Source organism: Podarcis liolepis (assembly GCF_965112155.1).
Source record: "Podarcis liolepis genome assembly, chromosome: 2".
Lineage (NCBI taxonomy): Eukaryota > Metazoa > Chordata > Lepidosauria > Squamata > Lacertidae > Podarcis > Podarcis liolepis.
In genome coordinates this window covers 75,291,822-75,313,686 of record NC_139555.1, presented here as the reverse complement: position 1 = coordinate 75,313,686, position 21,865 = coordinate 75,291,822, and the positions used below count along the sequence as shown (strand labels likewise).

Below are 21,865 nucleotides of genomic sequence, written 5' to 3'. Positions count from 1 at the left end.
ATATGCTGGGGGAGAGGGGAACTCCCTCCCTCTCATGGTGCGGTCTCCCATATGGCTTTCCTTTCTTTTTAAAGAGAATCGCAATGTAGGGTATCTTTTGTTCCTGTGTTTTCACCGCTTGTAATTATTTTATATATAAAATGTATTGAGACACCGGGTTAGAAGAAGAGTAATAAATCAATGTTAATAAAACAGTAACAGAGTCATTACAACAAACATTTTAAATATGAGGATATTTACCTTTTCATGAAGTTCATGGAAGTCACTGTATCGATGTTTGACCACCCACTGATGGTTGCCAATGCTCACTTGAATGATGTACACCTAAATAAAATACAACTCTTAGCTGATAAAGGAACCTAAGATGGCCAATGTTTACACATTCAGAGACACAAAATCCCTCCAGTGTTTGTGTAACATTAAATAAAGGCTGCCAGTTAGGTTCTGAGCTTCTGCACATCCCAAGAATACCTAAACCCGTGCAAGTACAGCATACTGACACACAAAGCAGAGGCCCGTTACCAGCAATATTCAGGTACCAGTTACTGGTTTAATTTGAAGAACACACACACATCTTCCTTCAGCAAAAATGATATCCTATATCAAGCAAGCCATTGTGATTTGCCAACAAGAAACCAGCACAGTTATGAATCGCAATGCTTCCATCACATTTATGCTGTGCTCCCTGATAAGCTGGGCATAATACTGAAAGGACAAGTAAGGCAAGAGGAACAGACAAAAATAACTGAACAGAGGTAACTGCGACAAGCAGACCTCCCTCTCCTCAAAGCCCTTCTTGCACCCAAAGTATTTGCCGAGTGACAGCCTATTGACATTCTTCAGCCACTAGGAAGTGTCATGAGATACTCTGGGATCTGTATTGCTTTCTATCGAAAACAAGGCCAAGACTGTATCTGGTGTTAGTGACTGAGCTTAGATTTGAGAGATAATGATAAAAACGTTTATCCAAAAAACATATAAAACTTCACATAGTATTACAGCATTGCCAGCATAGTGGAGAGAGATTTGCATTGATTTTGGAAAGGCACACTAGAGTCCAATACCATCTAAGTATTGTTTTTAGAGTGGATTCTTGAATCCTAGAAGTTATAATTTTTAATGGAGCATTTACCCATATTTGATCCCATTTATGTTCATGAATCTGACATTTAAGGTCATCCTCCCAAGATATGCTAAGATCCTGGGGAGGAACCCATAGCCGGCCTTATTAATAACTGTAAATATTGGATACCTTTAGAATTCAGATATATTGAACATATTTGTCTGTAAGGCAGACAGCTGGGTGGTCCAATATAGGAAATAAAGGGGATGTAGATGGAGCTAAGTGTGAAACCATCTCTTCCATACCCTAAAAGTCAATTGAAAAAAGAGATTGTGTATTTTCCCAATACACAGTCAATAAGGATTTTTTAAAAGGCAGAGCATTAACTGAAGGGGTGGTGCAGAATAATTCCATTTGAACCCACAAGATCTCCAGCAAATCAGTAATAATATGCATGATTTGTGCAAGTTGAAAGCATCATAATATAATATAATTTAAGATAAGGCACTCCCAATCCTCTTTTGTCTCCAGGATGATACAAAATTTGGAGGTGTTGTTCTACTACTAAGTACTGTATTAATAATAAAGGTTACTGATAATTACTTATTCAGTATTTTAATGAAGTAGGATTTTAGGCTTTGTATTCTGTGACCTAACATACAGAGTTTTTGAGCAATACTTTCTCTCTCATCACATCTCTCTTTCCCAAAATTTATATGGATGCTCTCTATTAGAACAAACAATACCAGGTGTTTTTCTAGGAGCATGATATTTAAAGCAGCTTAACATTCTGGCTTGTTGAGAAGTCATTAATTATCATTTCTCAAGTTGTATGTTATGGGAAGGTATAGTTAAGTGGACACTTCCTGCTTTGTTCACAGGAAGGCAAGGCAAAGGAGCTGCATTTAAGTTCATCAGGTTTGGTCATAGTACGGCTTAAGCAGTCAAGATATGATTGTTTGAATGCAGCCTGTATGCTTCATTTCAATTATAGTATAATTATATAATCATGCATTAGCCCCTGCATTAGCAACTAAGGAAGAAGGTTGTGAATCACTAATTCTGAAATGATAACCAGATCTATGATTAGCATTTCCTCTACATTAGTATTTTTAATACTGCATGTTACAAACAAGGCACTACAAGAGTGCTTTAAAATTGCTTCATTTTCAAATCTCATGCAGAACTAAGCATATATTCAGGGTTGTCTCTATCTCATTCACAGCTTGTCCTATTTTAATATTGATATAGGAAATTGATGGCGGGGGCAGATTAACATACCATTATGTTGTACTATGTTGATGACATAATTCTATTACTAAAAGAGGCTACCTGATTTTCAGCAATTTTCAGCTGTCACAGGCACACAAGGCTGCAGCTTAAAACCCTGTTGCATGAGTAGACGTCCACTCGTGCAAAGTCTGAATGTAATTCAAATTATCTTCCTCTGATCACACTAACTAAAACGCTTAGTAAAAGTCATTAAGGTGTATATCAGAAAATAATAATAATAATGCTCAGGACTCAAACGTTTTATCATAAAACAGGGGAGTTTTAAAAGCAAAAGTTAGAAAAGTAACAGGATACTGTTTGATATATCTACAGTATTCCCCATTTTAAAAAAACTCAGTCCAAAGTACAAATATTTTTTTCCTGCCAACGCATGCAAATAATTTAACTGGCATGAGACATCATTAATGGCATTTTAACCACATCACTGTCAGAAATCTGTTGGTCTTGGCATTAGTTAGGTGGTTACCTTTATACTCTTAGGCTGGAATCCAATGCATCTTTATCTAGAAGCATGCCTCACTCAACACAGACTTATGTCTAAGGAAACATGTAGGGGACTTAACGTTAAATTAGATTAGATTAATAAATACTGTTTAAAATACTTCACTGATATAGAGAATAGAAAAGAGTGTGTACTCTTGTATTCTGAAGGTTGATGAATACATGCCTATTTCTAGAATGAGACTCCACTACCTGAAATCAATTATTTTCACTGCTTATTTCTATGGAACAATACAAATGAAATAATATGGAGCAACCTAGCTACAATAGTGGCTGCAATCTACAGAGGCTCCATGTGCATTTGGAGGAGGGGGAACCATGCACACAGCAGGAGGTTTCTTTGAAGTTCTCACTGCAGCAGCTCTGGCTGTTGAGGCAGCAAGCTGTTTTGCAAATTGAACCATGGCAGTAGGAGCTGCTGCAGCGAATACTTCAAAGGAAGCTCAGGCTGTGCACTCAGTTCCTCTCTGTGCACACACTTTTCTGGACTGTGTCTCTAGAATCACAATAATCAGCATGTATTTACACACAAGAGAAGACAGGGTTGTTTTTACATTTCTCACAGCACAATCCTTTTGTAAATGAAGCTTCAAAGCCTGTACACTTCATCGTCAATGTCACTTATCTTGCTATTGCTTTGTATTATCTAGGAATAATCGAAAGATCTGCAGTTACAAAGGGCAATGTTATTACCCAAGTTGATAGGTAAGCTCTGTGTTTTGAGCTTGCAGATTTCATTAGGGGCACTAAATACAAAGTAGAGTATATACAAAATCTCTCATAAAAAAACAATTTTGCATATTTTCATTTCAGATTGGCTCTTAAAAGGAAGCTTGGAAAAGGGAATCTTTGCACTGTCTCATCTGCAGCCCACCAAAAGCCGCTCCTGAGGATGAAGGAACTCTCCAGAATAGGATGGGGCAGGACACAGGGGCCGCAGGGGGAATTACTTTGTCCCCCTTACTAAGGCATTGTATCTCCCTTTGATTTCAGGCAGACTCCCACACCTTCAGGAGCAGCTTTTCCAGGGGTGCAGGAAGCTGTCGTGGGGAGATAAGGGTGGGAAAGCCTCCTAAGGGCTTCTTGCTGTTCATAATTCTGAGAAACAAAGAAAAAATGCATGCAGAACCGTGGGCACAATCCAGTCAAAGTTGGGGAGGGGGAATCACTTCATCTGAAATAAGTGCAACTCAAATGTGCTTACCTTCAGCTGTTTAAGAATTCTTAATTTTATTAAGTCCCCCCCCCATATAACATAACTTAAAAATCCATTTTTAATGAGTGCAACCTAATTCCTATGAAGAGATACTAGTGAGTTGTTCAATAAATGGTGAGAATGTGTATTGCCAAGTAGGCTGATGGGAACATATATCTGCATAATATAAATGGGGTTTTGGCTATCCCCAATTGCACCAAAGCATGGAGAATGTGTCCCTGACTTCCCATAGGGAGGAATGTCAAGGGACCAGGAGGACTTTTGGAACTGCCCTTTTTTTGGCCCACGGTGTTGGACAGTGGTGTAGCAGGGTGGAGGGGCACCAGGGCGATTGCCCTGGGTTCAAAAATTTATAGGGATCTGCTTCTGAGCACATGCAAAATACTCCTTCCCTCTTAGGCTGCAGTTGCAGCTGCTGCCTTGACCAAAGGCACTCCCTGTCCCACCTGCCAGCTTCACCTGAGCAGGACACCAAACAGGAGCTAGGATAGGAGAGGCCCTTGTATTCCTCAGCTGTGTGGCGTCTCCTGATGGTGGGACAGGTGGATGGACGGCGAGACTTGAGGCAGTGGCAATGCCCCAACCTGAGGAGGTGTGCACATATATCCTGCACTGCTCCATCTGGCAGCAGCAGCAGCAGCACTGCATGGAGGCACTGCGATGGCCAACAACTCTGTCCTGCCCACTGCTGGCTTCCTCTGCCCATTGCCCTGAGCCTCAGCAGAGATGCTCCCACCCATTTCAGCCTGCCCTGCAGCAGGGAGGGTCATGTGCCCACTCGACAACAGCCCCGACAGTGCGGCACTCTGTTGCCACGCACTGTTCTTCGAAACCAAATCCACCGCCACCTTTTTCTCCAAGCGTGGAGAAACGTGTGCAAAAGGGAAGGAGCCAAAGAGGTTGTGCAGAGTGCAAGCCAATGATGGCAAAGGTTTGCACCATCGGAGTGCTCCCATCCCATCAGAAGGGTTACTCTGTGCTCACCATGAACTGAGATGTCAGTGGTTGGTTCCAGATGGTCCCAGTCCCTGAAAAGCAGACTCTCGCATGGTGGGCTCCTCAAACTTTTCCTTGACTGTGATATATGATTGCTTCTTCCTACAGGTTAGGGGGCTCAATACTTGCCTTGCCCTGGGCACTGACAAACCATGCTAAGCCACTGCAGTTGGAGGAGCTGACTTCTTGGATATCAAAGAAGTAGATCTGACAAGGGGCCATGGGGCTGCACCCTTACTGAACTGTGTTACTAGGGATGAAAGTAGATCTGAGAGAGGGTAGGGATTGATGTAATGGCTGCCAGACACTGCTGACTCTTAAGCAGGGAAAAGTATAGCTTACTTTGCTTACTGTCAGGGGTTCAGAGACAGAGGCACAGGTGAGGGAGGAGACGGAGAGCGACGAGGAAGAATCCCAGGACAGTGGGGAGGAGGATGACAATGACTTGAGATCTTCCATGAGTCTCTCAAGTGAATCGGAGGATTCTCAGGAGGGGGCGCCCCTAGTCAGGACAAGGGGGGTCACAGGGGGGACCTGCCAGGAGCAGGGAAGCAGCAGGGAAACCCCGAGCGGGAGTGGGAGATCGGGGCCGGCTTCCCAGCAGGAACGAAGGGAAGAGAGGGGGGTTCCCAGTGTGACACACGGAGCGGAGCAGGAAAGAGACAGGGGAAGGAGATCTGGGGAGAACGTCCTGCCGGAAGAGGGGGAGAGTAGTACAGGGAGTAGTGTCAGTGTCAAAAGGAAGGTCAGGGGTAGCGAGCGAGCGCCAAGTTCAAATGTGGAGGCGCGCGGAAATGGAGAAAGCCCGGAGGAGGAGCCCAGCCCCAAAGCACGAAGGAGGGGGGAACAGGCATCTCAGGAATCCGCTTCGGGAGAGAGCAGGAGGGAAGGAACCCAGGGGGGCAGAAAGACCCTGCGGAAAAGGAAAGACAGGAAGCGGTGGTCTAGCACAAGCCTCATAAGTTGGTGCAGGGGCGGGGACGAATCAGAGGGGACTTCAAATGTCTGACGTTAGACACTCGGGGCTGCACGCCTCGGTTGTGGAACCAATAATGAACTGCAATAAACATCCTTGTATATAAGAAGAGCTTGGCGTTGGTCTTTTGTGAGCTGAGACCAGAGGCAGCCCGTGACACTTACTTATATAGTTGTGTTAGGCTATTCATTGGTCGCTCTCACAAATAAAAACGCTGCAAGTTTCCCAAAGCCAAGTCTAGTACCTTTCCTATCATCATAAGTTACTTGGGACACTGCAAGTCCATTAAAGTCATACCTCATGTTGCGTTTGCTTCAGGTTGAGCTTTTTCAGGTTGCATCCCACGGCGACACGGAAGTACCAGAAAGGATTACTTCGGCATTTTGCTGCTCGTGTATGCGCAGGCGCTCAAAATGACGTCACGCGCATGCACAGAAGCAGCAAATCGCGACCTGCGCACACGCGGGTTGCGTTCTGCTCAGGTTGCGAATGGGCTCTGGATTAGATCCCGTCCGCAACCAGAGGTACCACTGTATCTTACAAAAGTGGAGAGTTGCCACACAGTTACTAATTTTTTAGAGGGAGAATTATCAGAGTGAAATTTTTAGAGGGGCAGGCGTTCAAGTCTATAGCAGCAGCAGAAGCAGCAGCAGCAACAACAACAAAACCCAAAAGGAATCTTGAAAGGCTAACCAATTTATTATGGCGTATGCTCTTTTGGACTACAGTCTACTTCATCAGCAAACATATTTCCTGTCTATGGTTTTCTTATTATTATCATGAGGTTGCTGTGGTAAGCGACCTACCAGTCTCTCTTCGTTTTACATTGGGTAGAACCAGCAAATAAAAGCATTCACTAACAAACAAGGCACAAGCCAAAATTAGCACTGTGAGGGGGACTGTTTGCCTAATTTTGGCTGGATTAGTCACTATAATATCATTATCTGCTCTGCACACAGATCAAAAGAATTACATTTTGAAAGTACTTTATCTAGACTGCTTTCTCCCCCTTCTCTCTTATTTTAGCTAGCCCGTGTACTCAAGGGGGAAAATAGTTCAAAACTCTCACACTGCCAAGTATCTCACATTATGTAAATCATTTCCATTATACCCTGATTTTTTTTACACTTTACGTATTAAAAATGCAATCAACAAGGCCTGCATCTATGCAGCATTAGAAATGGGACATATATCACTTTTAAACCAATGTGGTGCCAAGTATTCTCACCCCTTCATACTATTAAAATCGGCATAAACAGGTTTAGAAATCTGTTTTCACACTACAAAATTCATTGATGAGAATGGCTCAAGACTTCATCTAAGAGAATGGCTTAGCTAAAACAAAACTAGGAGGCACACCCATTTTCATTTATGTAACCAAGTAGTTTGAGATGTTTCAATGGTAAGATTCTGGGTTGGCTTCTAAAGCTGCTAGGTAACTTGTAATGTACTTGTCTATACAGACAACTCTGTATAAAAAGTTTATTGGTATTGATAAGAGCATTACTACAACTAGTGTAATGCAAATCAAAGCATCTTCTTCTCCTCTAACCCCACCATTCAGAAAGAGAAGCATTTCATAGTTTTAACAGTTGCGTAAGATTATCATACACTGAATTTGATCCAGACTGGAAAAATGTCCCCTTGCCCATTGCCACATCTCTTCTGCATATTATTTTAAAAAAACAACATACCAAATGTATTATATGTTAGGTCATGTGTTTGGGCCAGTTTCTAAAGGGTGCTTTGTATCTGTTTACCATGAAGTGAGAGGGCAGAATAAAATGAAGCTTGTACCAGAACTTGGTTTTTGATTTGGCATACCCATTTCGAAGGCAAGTATTTTAAACCTCAACCTGAAGAGAGACAACAACATCTATAGAAGTGTGCATGCACACGAAAGCTCATACCAAGAACTAACTTAGTTGGTCTTTAAGGTGCTACTGGAAGGAATTTTTTTATTTTGACTATGGCAGACCAACACGGCTACCTATCTACTACAACAACATCTATGGCCTCCCTCACATGGGTGCCAAAGGATTTGGGGGGGGGGCGCGGGGATGTAAAACACTAAAAAGCGGAAGAGAGGGCTAATTTCTCACCAAAAAACCTTTAAGCACATTTTGCCTCCTTTCTCTGGTTCTACAAATGCTAGAAAGATGAGACTCTGGGGAAGATGGCTCATGGCTGGAGTGTTCTCCCCCGCCCCAACACCACCTTTGCTCTCTCACATGCATTTTATTTCTTTGCTTTCGGAGTTAAGTGTTCCCGCCCAAGGAAGAGTTCTGTGTAACTCGGAAGCGCACAACCATAACACAGACCCGATGAAGCCTGCAATCGTTTCCCAACAGGGCAATATCGGATCTGGATGCACCAAGAAAGCGTCTCTTGAGCAGGTTTTCTCCAACCCGCTCCCCATTTATCCCCGCATCGTTATTCCCCCTTCCCACGATATAGATACACAGTGCGTGTGTACGTGTACCATGATCAGGAGATTCCCGTCCTTTTCCCCGAGAGAGGGATGAGGGACCCAGGGAAAGACTTGAACCCTTCCCTTTGAGAAAAAGAAACCCACCACCGCCCTGACCTCGCCTCCCCTTCCTCGCCCCTCCTGCCGCCGCCGCCCCGCCTCACCGTGTAGGTCTCCACCAGCTCCGAGCCAAGGATCCGGACCCCTTTCGGGGGCTCCTCGCCCTCCTCCCCGGCCCCGACCACCTCCATCTCGGCCGCTCTTCAGGCAAGAAGAGGGCAGGGCAGGGCGCGAGGGACGCGGGGAGGGAAGGCGCCGCTGGGGCGGAGGAGCTGCGCTCACTCGGCCGCTCTCCTCAGGCGAGCTCTGCCGGCCGCTGCTGCTGCTGTTGTTGTGGCGGCCGCTGCTGCTGCTGCGCTGCCTCCTCCCCACGGGCCGCTGCCAGCGCAGCACCCGCCGCCGTCACAGCCGCCATGTTCGGCTTCACTCCGCCCGCCTGCCCGCCTCCCTAACTCGGCTGGCTCCGGCGGGGGCGGGGCGAGGAGGAGGAGGAGGCCTCGAGAGACGCCGCCGCGCGACAACTGTCGCTCGCAGCCTTCGGAAGGGGTAGAGGAAGCCCCGGGCGTAGGGGGCGGGGCTAAAGCGCGGGAGGGGGGGGAGGAAGAAACATGGACTTTCGAAAGAAGTAGAGCCGCAGCTCCTTCAGCTGGAGGACGGAGCTTCCGGGTTACTTTCGACCCCTAAAAAAAAAAAAAAAAAGAGGCAGCTCCTCAGAGGAGAGGTAATGGAGTGCAACGTGGCCCGAGTGTTCCCTGCATTTTTCTAGCAACGGTGCCCCATCTGTTGCTTGTTCCCATCTGCTTTGGAACCAGTCTGTTGACTTGCAGCTTCACCCCTGAGTTTCTTTTGGAAAGAAGGTGTTGCAGTTCTGATACGGTGCTGACATAAGAAGCCGGTTGCTCCGCCAGCCACAGAATCCCCCACTCTTGACTAGTGAGTCCTTGGCCTGTGCTACTGAGCCACCCGCATCTATTACTACAAGTTAACCCAGACAACACAGACTGCCTCGTTATGTTGCAAATCACCCCTACGATCTGGCTTTTGCTGTTATAATGGTAGCCTGCACCTGTGAAGGAGGCTCCATTTTTGCCTGGAGAGGCACGGAAAGAACCTCCATTATGCAACGTAGATATGTCCAGGCAAATACTGTTTATGCAACAAATTGCTTCACCTCATGAGTACACCCATGGACGTAAATCTTTGCCATCCTGTTATCCTTTGCTATCACTTACAAAATTCAAAGGTAAACAAAAGAGATTTAGATGGAAGAATCCTCATGGAATGTTAAGCTAATAAATAATCAGCTGAAACGCTAATAGAAAACTTGCCCTTCCTTCTCCCTCACCGGAGCAACTATCCAGCAAGGCCCAAAGGATGTGGCAATCTTTCTGTCCTCGCTAGCTCTCAGCTGGCTCATTAACCAACTATTTTTCTCTGCCTCTTAACCACAGTCTGTCTTGCTCTTCAAAATGCCTATTTTTTTTTAAGTCCTGTGGCTCCAGGGAGACATTACCAAAAACAGAATAAGAGCTTTTAAGTTCTGCACTCAATTTTTTCTTTCCTAGCTACTGTATGAATCATAGAATCATAGAGTTGGAAGAGGCCACAAGGGCCATCGAGTCCAACCCCCTGCCAAGCAGGAATATGAGTCCCAAGCAAGTTTAGTCTTTCTTTTCTGAACATGACTTTAAATTTTTTTAAATGTAATTTATGACAACTGTCTGGGGCATGCGTTTTAAGGATTATTTTTGGACTTGTCTACGTTAACCTTTATGGTAGGATTTAGATCTCTAATAATTTATGTAACCTCTTTAAGAATTACTATATTAATAGTGTCAGTTGTTTTGCTTATAGTTCCTGAAAAATGCTTTATTATTTTACTTCTGAATGCAGTACAAGAACAAGCTTTGCAGCAGTGTGAACCAGAGCCTGTTCACCTTTTTGGCTCATTCATCAAGTAGAGCCAGCCAGTACCAGCCTAAGACAGTTTGCTATAAGTGGCGAAGGACAAAACGGTCCCTTCCCTACCCACATTCCATGTTCAGAAACCCACCAGACTGGCAAGCAAACACCAGGGCTGGAGCAGCATTCTCCACTGTGCCTGAAGGCAGCAAGCTAGTTTAGAGGGCACAGGGCAGCTCGGATCTCCACCACCTCACAGCTATTTTCCTGGCCACCTCCTGGCCACATCACACTGCTTAATGATAGGGTGCCCCAGAGCCACCCATTACCTGAGAATACAAGTGCAGAGGATGAAGAATTTAGAATGCCAATTCTTAGCATTGGAAGAATGGAGAAAAACCTCTCCCTTTGACCAGGAGGATATTTAACATTTCATTTGTTATAATTATATACAGTGGTACCTCTGGTTACGAACTTAATTTGTTCTGGAAGTCCGTTCTTAACCTGAAACTGTTCTTAACCTGAGGTACCACTTTAGCTAATGGGGCCTCCTGCTGCTGCCGCACGATTTCTGTTCTCATCCTGGGGCAAAGTTCTTAACCCGAGGTACTACTTCCGGGTTAGCGGAGTCTGTAACCCAAAGTGTTTGTAACCCAAGGTACCACTGTATTAGTCTTATTGATCTTATGTTAGCTGCTTCATGAGCATTGTTGGCTGATGTGGGGGTAAAACACAATATGACTGAACAAATAAATATAGGAAATAAATCCATGTTAAGTGATCCTGACTATTGTCTACTCATTCAAAGTAAAGCCCACTTGCAAATTCTTCACATAAGTTTCCATTTACAGATGAATTAGTTTCTTGCCAGCTCTACCTACCTGTGTGCAAACACAGTTGGACAGAGGGGGGAGCTCTGAATCAGTGGAGAGAGAGATTGTTCACTCTAGCATATGTATAACCTGAATACCAATGCATGTTCCTAAACAAGCTAAGTGAATGATGGAACAAATTGTTTTGCCAAGGGTCGACATGAGTTAAGAATTTAACCAGCTTACCCCACAGATGCTTGCAGAGAATTTGGTAAGAGTCAGTTCAAACATTTGGACTATTGTGTGGTACAGTTATTTAGATGGAAGACTCTCCTTCACTACTTAAAAAGGAAACAGAAGTGGTTCCATTGGGTGGAGTGAAGGACTGTGCCATAAACCTGCATGTGAAAGGTTTATATTTGAATTGTTTCTCAATTGTCACAGAGTGTACAGCTAGACCACCATAGGCTCATGTTCTTGCCCCTGACATTGTGATACACGTGTGGAATCTGGAAAAGGCTTCCTTTGGAAAGGAGAGGTCTTCCAATAGGATACTCATGTTCTGTTGGTAGAAAATCAGCTGTGCATAGTATACAAAGCACTGGTTTTGCTGTCAGTAAGTCATATGGATGAATTTGAGCGCGGAAAACTAAAGCACTCCCAAAATGTGGAACCATCATTCCGTACGTGTGCCATCTGATCCCTGAAAGAAGCATAAGTGTAGCAAAGATCAGGTTGCACTTTAGTTCTGAAGTATAAAACAAACAAAGTAAGCGTCAGTGGAATTAGGATCATGTTTTAGAAATGTCAGCTGTAACAAACTTTGCATGCTTCCCATTGAGACAAGGTGAAGAGTCTTGCTTAGAATGGATAGGATGGCTTTATATGCCGGGCTGTGTAGCGATCAGCAGTCCCTGGCTGACACATTTAGGGCTGACAGCCTACTATATAAGCAGAGCTTCAAGGGACAGAGAGCTGGCAGAGACCTTAATTTTGTCTCTGTACAGTTTGTCATCTCCATCCAGCACCGGACCAACAGTAACAAACCATGGATGATATTTACAAGGCAGCAGTAAGTAATATTTTCATACATGATGATATAAAGCTGAGGCTGGGACTTGCTTCTGCATAAGCAAGCAAAGGATTATGCTCCACATGTCTTAACAAGGTGTAAATATTAATGTTCTGGTTAATGCTAGTGATGATGTTAGATTCATTTTTATCATTAATGTTAAATGTAATAATGGAGATCCTTCAACTTGTTGATATGATAAAGAGATTTGCCATACAGCTTAAGTTCCCTAAAAACCCCCAAAAAAACTTGGACAAATGCATTGTTGCTTAATTTAATGAAACTTACTGTGTTTTATGTGAAAGTCTGTTTTCGTAGCCCACCTCTAAATAGAGTATATATTTTAGGTTTTTGTTTAATGGATTAGGGATGCCTAACTGCATAAGGCTGTTGTTGAGCATAATTTCAAAACTACTTTATCTTTGTACTATTATAGCCAATATGTTTTACAGAAAATGCAGATAGCAGTGAAACAATTTATTATTTATATATGCAAATATAGTTTTTTTCCAGAAGTTCACAAGCTGAAGGGTTTTTGTTGGTTTGTTTAATTCGGAATTCATCTATAATTTCCCCTTCTGCTCGTAATTGTGAACTACAAGGGGCCTGAGAAGTAATGTGGTTATAATTTTTTGCGCCTATGGTTTTGACCACTGCTCTGCAAGACGAATTTTGAAGGAAAATGCTCACTCTGTTCAATGAAGAAGAGGACACCAGATCACAATTGCCTAAATTTCAGGAGAGTTAGATTAGTTATTATTTTTAGCTTGGAAAGTAAGTCAAAGGGGTAAGGAGAGAAACTAATGACTATAACAGAAATACTCTCACTAATTCCATTTTAATCAGGGGAAGAACAGTTCTGGTTATAATTGTAGTCTAACTGGGCTTATGTTCTGCTGTGGTTAAGATTGTTAATAAGAAACCCTAATAAGACAGATGGAAGAAAGGATGATTCCTGCCTGAGCATATCCTGGTGGTGGCTAAGCTCCTACAAGTAGGTTTAAACAGCTGCTATGTGCTGTAAATAAATAATCCACTGAGGCAAAAGAATGTATCTGGGCTGTGGACACATTTCTGTCTAAAATACAGAAGATTCTTTTTCCAATATGGGACAACACTGGGCTATCTGGATTCTGCATGTTTTGCATTTTCTTACTAATAAAAGGGTCTGCAGTCTGCAAGTTGGTAGTCAACCCCAGACAGCACTGTCTGCTTTCTGGGCAACACTGTTGAGACTAGGCTCATCAAAGCATTGAGGGAAATTTATTTATAGCAAAATTTACTTTACATTTAGTACAGTGGTTCTACACCCCTTGTCATAGCCTTTAACTTATTTGCCTTTACAACAATTATAGAGGAAGTCACTGGTTTTCCCATGTTGTAGGAATAGAATTACAGCCACTTAAGAGAGTTCTTCATCCTTGTCCATTTGTGGCTCCTGGTCAACAAGATGATCCTTTATGTGTTGCCTTAGCTTAAGCCTTGTACATGTTTATCTTACGACATTTGTATCCTACTCTTTGCCCAATGAGCTCAATGCTGATTTCTTTCCCCATTTTATGCTCACAACAAACCTACAGTATAAGGGAGGTTTGGTTGAGAGACGTGACTTGCCAGAGGCCAAATGGCTGAGGCTGTATTTGACCCCAGGTCTCTCTCTTGTCCAATCCTCTAACAAGTTAACATAAAAAGGCAGCAACTGGGGTGCCGAGCTGGAAACGAAAGAATGTTACATTAGTCCGTCATTTACTGCAAAGTACAATCATCTTTACATGCATGCAACTGCTCCTGTAACACATGTAATTTTGCAACCACTTGTTCAAAGGAATCCAGCGGATTTATCGCGTTGCCCGCTCACATCTCTTCTGCAGAGCTAAGTTTGGAATGCTTTCCAGATGCCAGTGTATACAAAGAACATTTTCAGGACCATGGGTTGAGATAAAAGCCTCCAGTGATAAATACCAATGTCAGTCAGCTTCTGTGAACAATCAGAAGGGTTATCTTTCTTAACAGCATCTCAGTCACTAGGGCATAAAAATAGCCAGCGTGCCAAAATAGTCAAGTTATGTGGAGCACACAAAAGTGACAGGAGGCGTTTGTTTGCTGTCTCCAACTATCTTGGGTTGTCGGGGTTTTTTTTCTTTTTGGTCATCACAATGAAAGAGCATCTCACAGCTGCTCTACTTCCATCACAGAGGCTTATATAAGCTGGTTCAGGTTTCACTATGAAATTTTGAACTGGCATCTTGCTGCTATTGTTATCTGTTTCCATAGATTATCCCCCTCCCCCATCTTGTCATTCGTTTTCTGCAGCCTTCCAACGCAATACAAGCAAGGCTGATGGATGGGAGACCAGTATTTCTATGGGGTGGTTCTGACCTCATAGGTAATTGGAAAAGATTTTACAGGTTGATCCATGTGTGTCAGTTTATTCTGAAAAGATTCTCCAGATGGAAACAGGACTTAGTCAGGAATAAAGGATTGTTTCTCAACAGCCATCTTTACACAAAGATGTGTAAGGGGGACGGGGCAGAATGTATATCTTGGAGATGATGACATGGAGGTGGTATCTGCTTCTATGTAGGAGGAGTACAGCAGAGTTGGAGTCCAAGACTGGAGTCCAATGTCCCAGTCGGAAGAATAATGAACTGGAGGGGGGGGTGTCCCTGGGTCTGAACCTGAATTTAGAGCCAACACTCTGTCACCCCACCACCAGCTTTCAGAAGAACCTGGAAGTGTATTCAGCAAACCATAAGCACTTAGGCCTGCTCACCAAAGGTAACAGAGAGGATAAATCAGAAGTACAAGGCCCAGATCATAAGCATGGATATTTTGAGGGGCGCTCCTACAGTGGTATCTCAGGTTACATACGCTTCAGGTTACATACGCTTCAGGTTACAGACTCCGCTAACCCAGAAATAGTACCTCAGGGTAAGAACTTTGCTTCAGGATGAGAACAGAAATTGTGCTCCGGCGGTGTGGCGGCAGCAGGAGGCCCCATTAGCTAAAGTGGTACCTCAGGTTAAGAACAGTTTCGGGTTAAGTACGGACCTCCGGAACGAATTAAGTACTTAACCCGAGGTACCACTGTATTATGTATTAACTTGAGCACATAGCAACTAAATGGTACAAATTAGCATTTAGTATCATTAAAGGAGATGCTGGCTAAATCCCACGAGGAAACAACCAGGCAAATTAGATGTGCATATTTGAGATAGGTGAAGATGTTATGTTGCCTATTAAATACAATGTTAATGAGAAGGGATGCATCAAGAGGAGAATTCACAATCAAGTCAACACTAATTTTGGGGAGAGACAGAGACAGAGACAGAGAGACAGAGAGAGAGAGAGAGAACTTTAATTCATGCCAGAGCAGGTGAAGGTGGAGAATACTGAAACATTTTACTTTAAGAAATTAATATATCTGTTTTGTTAGCCTGTAATGTCTTGCTACTGGAAGACTATATTTGACTGAAGTACAAGTATGATATATATACAAATAGTTATACTGTATGATTGAATTGAGTCTTTATTTTAATAACAGGTTGAGCAGTTGACAGAAGAACAGAAAAATGGTAAGCTTGTGCCATTTATCTTCCCATTTATTTCACAAGAAGGCTGTTTGCCGCATTGTCAACTTGTAATTGGGGTGGTTGACTAACCAATTAGCCACCAGCGCTGACAAGTAATCAATATGTAAAATAAAGAGCTTGGATCCAGAGCTGGCGGAAGATGACCATTTGTGAAGTTCAGCCTGCTACCACTTCACTCTAATCTTAAGAGGTGATTTCCTGCTTATGCTTCCCAACCCTTTATTGGCAGATGCAGGATATAAAGAAATTCCGGAGATGTTTTTAAAAGGGGTCATATAGACCTATGAAGCTGCCTGATGATGTTAGATCAACTGGGCCATGCTATGACATGAAGTTGCCTGGTACCAAGACAAGGTACTGGTTCCAAATATTCCAGTACTGTTGACTCTGTCTATCAGGGGCTTCCCACAGTAAGGACTTCTTGCTACCCAAGAGATTGACCCCGGTCTGTATGTGCATGGACCATGTGGTCTATTACTGAGCTATGGGCCCTCCACAGGTTGCATTTGGCATATTTTTGAATTAAAATATAAACTAACAGAGTACATCTGTGAAATGCTGGGAGGCTGAATGTCCTTGAAACTCTTTTAAGCCTTTTAACGTTTTGAGCTTAGCTTGTCCCATTCATGAAAGGGAAGGGATGAGAGACAATCAATCTGGCATAATTTTGAAGGCAGGAGTAGAAAGCTGCCAGCTATTTTCTGTCAGTCACAGCTGGAAAGTGCTGTAGGCTTTGAAACCTCCTTGTTGAATTCAATGTGGCAAACCCTGACTTCATTTCTTCCTCCAGAATTCAAGGCTGCTTTTGATATATTTGTCCTGGGTGCAGAGGATGGGTGTATCAGCACAAAGGAGCTGGGGAAGGTGATGAGAATGCTGGGGCAGAATCCTACCCCCGAGGAGCTGCAGGAGATGATTGATGAAGTAGACGAAGATGGTGAGCTATTTTTTTCTGGGTGGTTATAAGGATCTGGAAAGGAAAGTTTAAAAATAGTAAAACATTTTTTTTCTTGAGAGCTGTGTGGAGGAGGAATGAAGAGGAGTTGAACCAGATGTCCTTTGGCATATTCTGCATTTTTATCTTGTGAACTGCCCGGAGATCTTCGGATGAAGGGTCGTATATAAATTTAATGAATTAATAGCAACAACATTATTTTTATTTATAGCCCATGCATCTGGCTGGGTTTCTAGATGGAATTCTAGATGGAAATCATCATATTGAAATAATTCATCACACCTCCTTGAATGTTTATGGATTCAAATAATGGATGAAACAAGAAGAGCAACTAACAACACAAGCAACAACAATTTGGGGAAAAACAACAACCACCATTTAAATTTGAAGAAAAAACAAACTTCTGTCAACTGCTACAGCATTTACAATATTAACTGGCTTTTTTTATTACCATGTTCGGAATATTTAAGTGGAAATGCTCAAGGTGAGAGATAAGTTACCTTTGTTGTTTTCTTTTTCATTGACAGGCAGTGGCACTGTAGATTTTGATGAGTTCTTAGTTATGATGGTCAGGTGTATGAAAGATGACAGCAAAGGAAAATCAGAAGAAGAACTTTCCGATCTCTTCAGAATGTTTGACAAGTAAGTACCTTGTGGACCTAGACAGTGATCAAGTGGAGACAGAACGTTTCTAACACTCATACCTAGTCCCGGGTGACTACTAATATGCAAGAAGAGGATAACTAGCTTTCATAGACTTCCTTCACTGTGATAGCTGCCACTACGAGGATGGGGGAGAAATCATTTCAGCTCACATTTCAAGGCAATATGCAAATCGAGACACAACCAGCCTGCAAAATTCACATTTCTCTGAATATTGCAATTCTTTTTATTACTTAATATATTGACATCCTGCCATTCTCCCAGGTTGGGATTCATTGTAGTCCTCCAGCCAAGTAATGCACAGAAAAAGCATATACTAGGGTGGAGTGTTTATAAAATGCAAAATTTAGTAAAAAAAACAACACCATACAAAAATGTATTGTGTTAGGGGAAAGTGCATTGCGAAGGTGGATATATTAGGCAAAATTAGGCGTAGAAACATTAGAAGAATGTCACGACATAATGATACCATGTGATTATTGTCCTACCCACCTGACAAAGTTGGCCTGCAGGGGGAAGGCTAGATAAAAATCTGACCCCCAGGGGCAAGAAAGTTCCAGAACTTTCTCTTCATCAACATTATCTTGACAGGTTGGATGGCCATGTGTCATGGATGCTTTAGTGGAGTTCCCTGCATTGCAGGGGGTTGGACTAGATGACCCTTGGTTCCCTTCCAACTCTACAATTCTATGATTCAACACGTTTGGATTTTTCCCTCTTTCACATTGGCCAACCATTAAGAAAGACCCAAAACTTCAGGGCCAATATTTAGATGGGTACGAATGTTGCATTTGCACATGTGCATTTAACAGCTCCACTAGATTATCACTCAGCTGTTTGCAAGTCCTTTCTTTGTAAAATTCAGATCTCTGAGAAACTGCACATGATCATATTGAAATACAAATATTAATGCCAAACAATGCCTTTTGGGTTGTTTGGTTGATCTTGTGGTGTATCGCATAGAATACAGTGTTCAAATAAACGCTCGGCTGCAATGCAATGCTTGGTGAGAATGAAGAAATATACAGGAATGGAATTCTTCCTTTTTTGAGCTCTCCCATCTCTTCACAGAAATACAGATGGATACATAGACCTAGACGAACTAAAACTCATGTTGCAAGCTACAGGAGAAACGATCACTGAAGATGACATTGAGGAACTTATGAAAGATGGAGACAAAAATAACGATGGCAAGATTGACTATGATGGTAAATGACTGTGTGTAACTTTGCATATAAATCACAGCAAGAATTGCAGTGCTCTTAGATGGTAACCACTATAAAGAAAAAGAGGGTGGGGACACACACACACACACACACACACACACAAAACCTAATCTTAAAAACTCAGAGTCACCATTACTTAAAGACCAAAGGTACTCCTTTCAGTTAAATCCTTCCAGCTTGGGACCAGCTGACTTGAAGCATCACCTTACCCCATAAATGCCCACTTGACTGCTTTGATCTGTGTATCTGGGAGTGCCACATAGTGTTCATTCCACACTTGCAAGGAATCCTTCAGTATAGCCACACCTGCACTTTTGAATTCCCTGCCGATTCCCTGCAGCACGGCAAAACTAGGCTTTCTTTCACCTGGGTAGAAGACTCACATCGACTAGCCCTATGCGCATTTCCATACACATGCACACGCGTACACACACACACTCCTCTGCTCTTTTCTGATATCTAGCTCCTGAGGGTTTCTTTGACATTATAGCAGGGGCAGCTTCCAGAGGCTTCACTTGAACGGACTACGGCTTCCTCTTGAACTCAGTGATTCTTATTTCTGAGTAGAGCATGCTTAGACATTGCACTAGTCACCAGGGCTTACTTCTGAACTCAGTGGTCCTTACTTATGAGTAAATATGCATAAACGTTAACACTGCAAGTCATTTCCCAGTAATATAAAGAATTACCTCACTTCATTTCCCAAAGCACAGGGTCATTTACTTCTCTGTCTGGTTTTAGTCCTTTGTGTCTTAATTTCCCTCTTCTCCCCCACCCCCACCCCACGAGAAACAGCAAGGGGACTGAGATCTGAATTGTGAAAAAGCAAACCCCCATATTTACAACCTTATCACAGGATTGTGGGAAAGAAGGTTCTCATGTCTCTTTACAGATCACAGCAGTCACATTTGGGGGGGGGGGAGAAAAACAGCTGCCCTAGCTGGGGAGCCCTGGTGGGACAAGGGAGCCACCTGGCACCAAAGAGTGTAGAGACACACGAGGGAGAGAGGGGCTGGTGCTGCAGCCCAATGCAGCTGTCCTGGGCACCCCACATGCGCAGAAGGGGCTCTTTCCTCTGGAACAGGCAAAGTGAGGAGGGAGAGAAGGAAGGGGCTTCTGACTCAGAGGGTAGGATGGGATGAGGCAACAAAGGCAATACCAAAACCGCTTTGGACCTATGGGGTGGAGTGGGTGGTCCCAGCTCATCATAGATTGGCTAACAGGCTGAAAGCATCAATGGCGCCCTCTGGAGGCTTCACATTGGGTAGAATTCTTAGTTTTGGCACTGTAGGCAGGCACTTTCGCTGTAATGTTTTCAGCACCTGCTAAAAACTTTTTTATAAGCAAGTGTGCCCAAACATATAAATTTGACGTTATTTTATAATGGATTTTTTAAATAGCTGATTTTATTTTGAACAAAAATTACCCTAACTTGTTTTTAAATTTTGATGTGATCAGAAATTTTAATGTACGTTTTATGTAAACTGCTTAGAGGTTTTGATGATTAAGTGGTATATAAATCCTGTTACCTAAATAAAGGAGGAAAAGCCTCGGGTGTATTGCAGTATGCATTGGTCTCTGGGTCAGAATGCATTATCTTGCATTCACGGCCCCGCCACTGCATTGTCAATTCTTAATAGTTCGTATTTAAGCTGTTAGTATCATTTTCCATACACAAAATCATTTTTTGATTATCCTTTCAAAAAAGAACAAGACAAACTGAGATGTCTCATAGCCATGGTCATAGTCTAATGAAGAGTTAAGCTTGCTTTGGGCCATTGACATAAATAGTCCTAAGTGTGCTTAACTCCGTCTTGGACTATAGCCATTGTTTGCTTGAAAAAATTGTTTGAGGAGTGATAATAGGGTGGTTTTGCCTCAGGGAAAGTAATGGGTAAGACAAACTCAAATGGCAAAATGCATGCCTTATGCGCAGCAATTGATACATACAGTCAGTGCTTTCCCCCCTAAAAAATATTTAGGGATACTCTCATTTTCCTACTCATATTGAAATACTGCTCCTCAATGAGGCCAAACTTAGATTCACAAAACTTTTAGGGGTATGCATATCCCTGCATACAGTCCTTGCATGAGTACAGCTCATCATGTGGGGCAGGAGGTCTATGGGAAAGGAAAATCACACTTGTGGAGCAGCACACAAAAGCTGGGGAGGGGGAAAGAAGTGGCAAGAAACATCCCCTGCTTCTCCAACCATCATCTTATTAAACAAACATCTTGGATTTCCTTTCTTTGGCAGAATTTCTGGAGTTTATGAAAGGCGTTGAATAAGCATGAGATCTCTGGAAAAGCAGCCTCGGACACCTCCAGTTCTGTTTTCCTTACTACTTGCATGATGTCATGTACTGAAGATGGTGAACATCAGGAAATTGTGACCCATATCTTAAGTGCCTCAGATAGTCATCCAATGGAATATTTATTGAGTCAGGTTGTGGTCCTGTTTACTTGTTATTGCTTTCCATGATTATAACGTGCCCTTTAATGTATGAATGGGTTGTGCAGGTGACAATGAAAAATGAGGCTTAAATGACTATTGAGACATTTAATAATTCACTACAAACTCTGATTTAACAGTGGAGCTACAGCTCATCCTCCACCAGTGTCAAGCGGAATGTAAAAGTACAGTATGTACAGAAATAAAAATTTCTTTTTGAAATGCTAATAAAATTATTTTAAAATTAAAGTTGTTGTTGGTTTTGCAGAAGACTTTCACTGCCAAAAGGTGCTAGGGATGCTTGTCAACATTTCAGGTTTGGGTTTATACTGGAGTGTCCTCATCAAACATGTTGTGTACTGTATTCTCTGAACATATTTTTACCCAGCTCTTCAGCTAAAAACATTAGGTAGCCATCCTCAATATACTCCTTTAGATGCTTGCGAAAAACTTTGATTTCACCAAGCGCAAGATTTAGTCATATGCATACAGTATTTGTTTTTAATATTTGCTGATTTTATCTCTTGATAATTGATGTATGTACACTGCTTAAAGGTGTATCATCATCATCGCCACTATCACCCTGTAAAAAAAATAAAATGCTCCCAATGCAGC

At 42.7% G+C, this 21,865-nt stretch overlaps 2 protein-coding genes across 2 annotated transcripts in view; one reads left to right on the top strand and one right to left on the bottom strand.

Moving 5' to 3' along the window:
• The window catches only part of NISCH (nischarin), a 37,117-nt gene extending 27,981 nt beyond the window's left edge, over positions 1-9,136 (bottom strand). Inside the window, exons 1-2 of the mRNA XM_083488862.1 lie at positions 8,680-9,136; positions 241-324 (exon numbers count right to left, since the gene is read on the bottom strand). Of these exons, the coding sequence (XP_083344988.1) occupies positions 241-324; positions 8,680-8,766 (171 nt within the window). The 5' untranslated portion in view covers positions 8,767-9,136. The remainder of the gene's footprint in view (positions 1-240; positions 325-8,679) is intronic.
• Positions 9,137-12,216: 3,080 nt separating this feature from the next.
• On the top strand, positions 12,217-21,499 carry TNNC1 (troponin C1, slow skeletal and cardiac type). Its single transcript, XM_083488903.1, has 6 exons — positions 12,217-12,361; positions 15,906-15,936; positions 16,745-16,891; positions 17,437-17,551; positions 18,644-18,780; positions 21,056-21,499. Exons 1-6 carry the CDS (start codon positions 12,338-12,340, stop codon positions 21,085-21,087), a joined length of 486 nt encoding a protein of 161 aa, XP_083345029.1. The 5' UTR covers positions 12,217-12,337; the 3' UTR covers positions 21,088-21,499.
• Positions 21,500-21,865: the final 366 nt, after the last annotated feature.

Excerpts from the sequence above, each read along its gene's own strand:
- TNNC1 (XM_083488903.1), top strand. The coding sequence starts at position 12,338 with ATGGATGATATTTACAAGGCAGCA. Across the intron at positions 17,552-18,643 it reads CTCTTCAGAATGTTTGACAA|AAATACAGATGGATACATAG; the intron begins GTAAGTACCTTG and ends ATCTCTTCACAG. Across the intron at positions 18,781-21,055 it reads TGGCAAGATTGACTATGATG|AATTTCTGGAGTTTATGAAA; the intron begins GTAAATGACTGT and ends TTTCTTTGGCAG.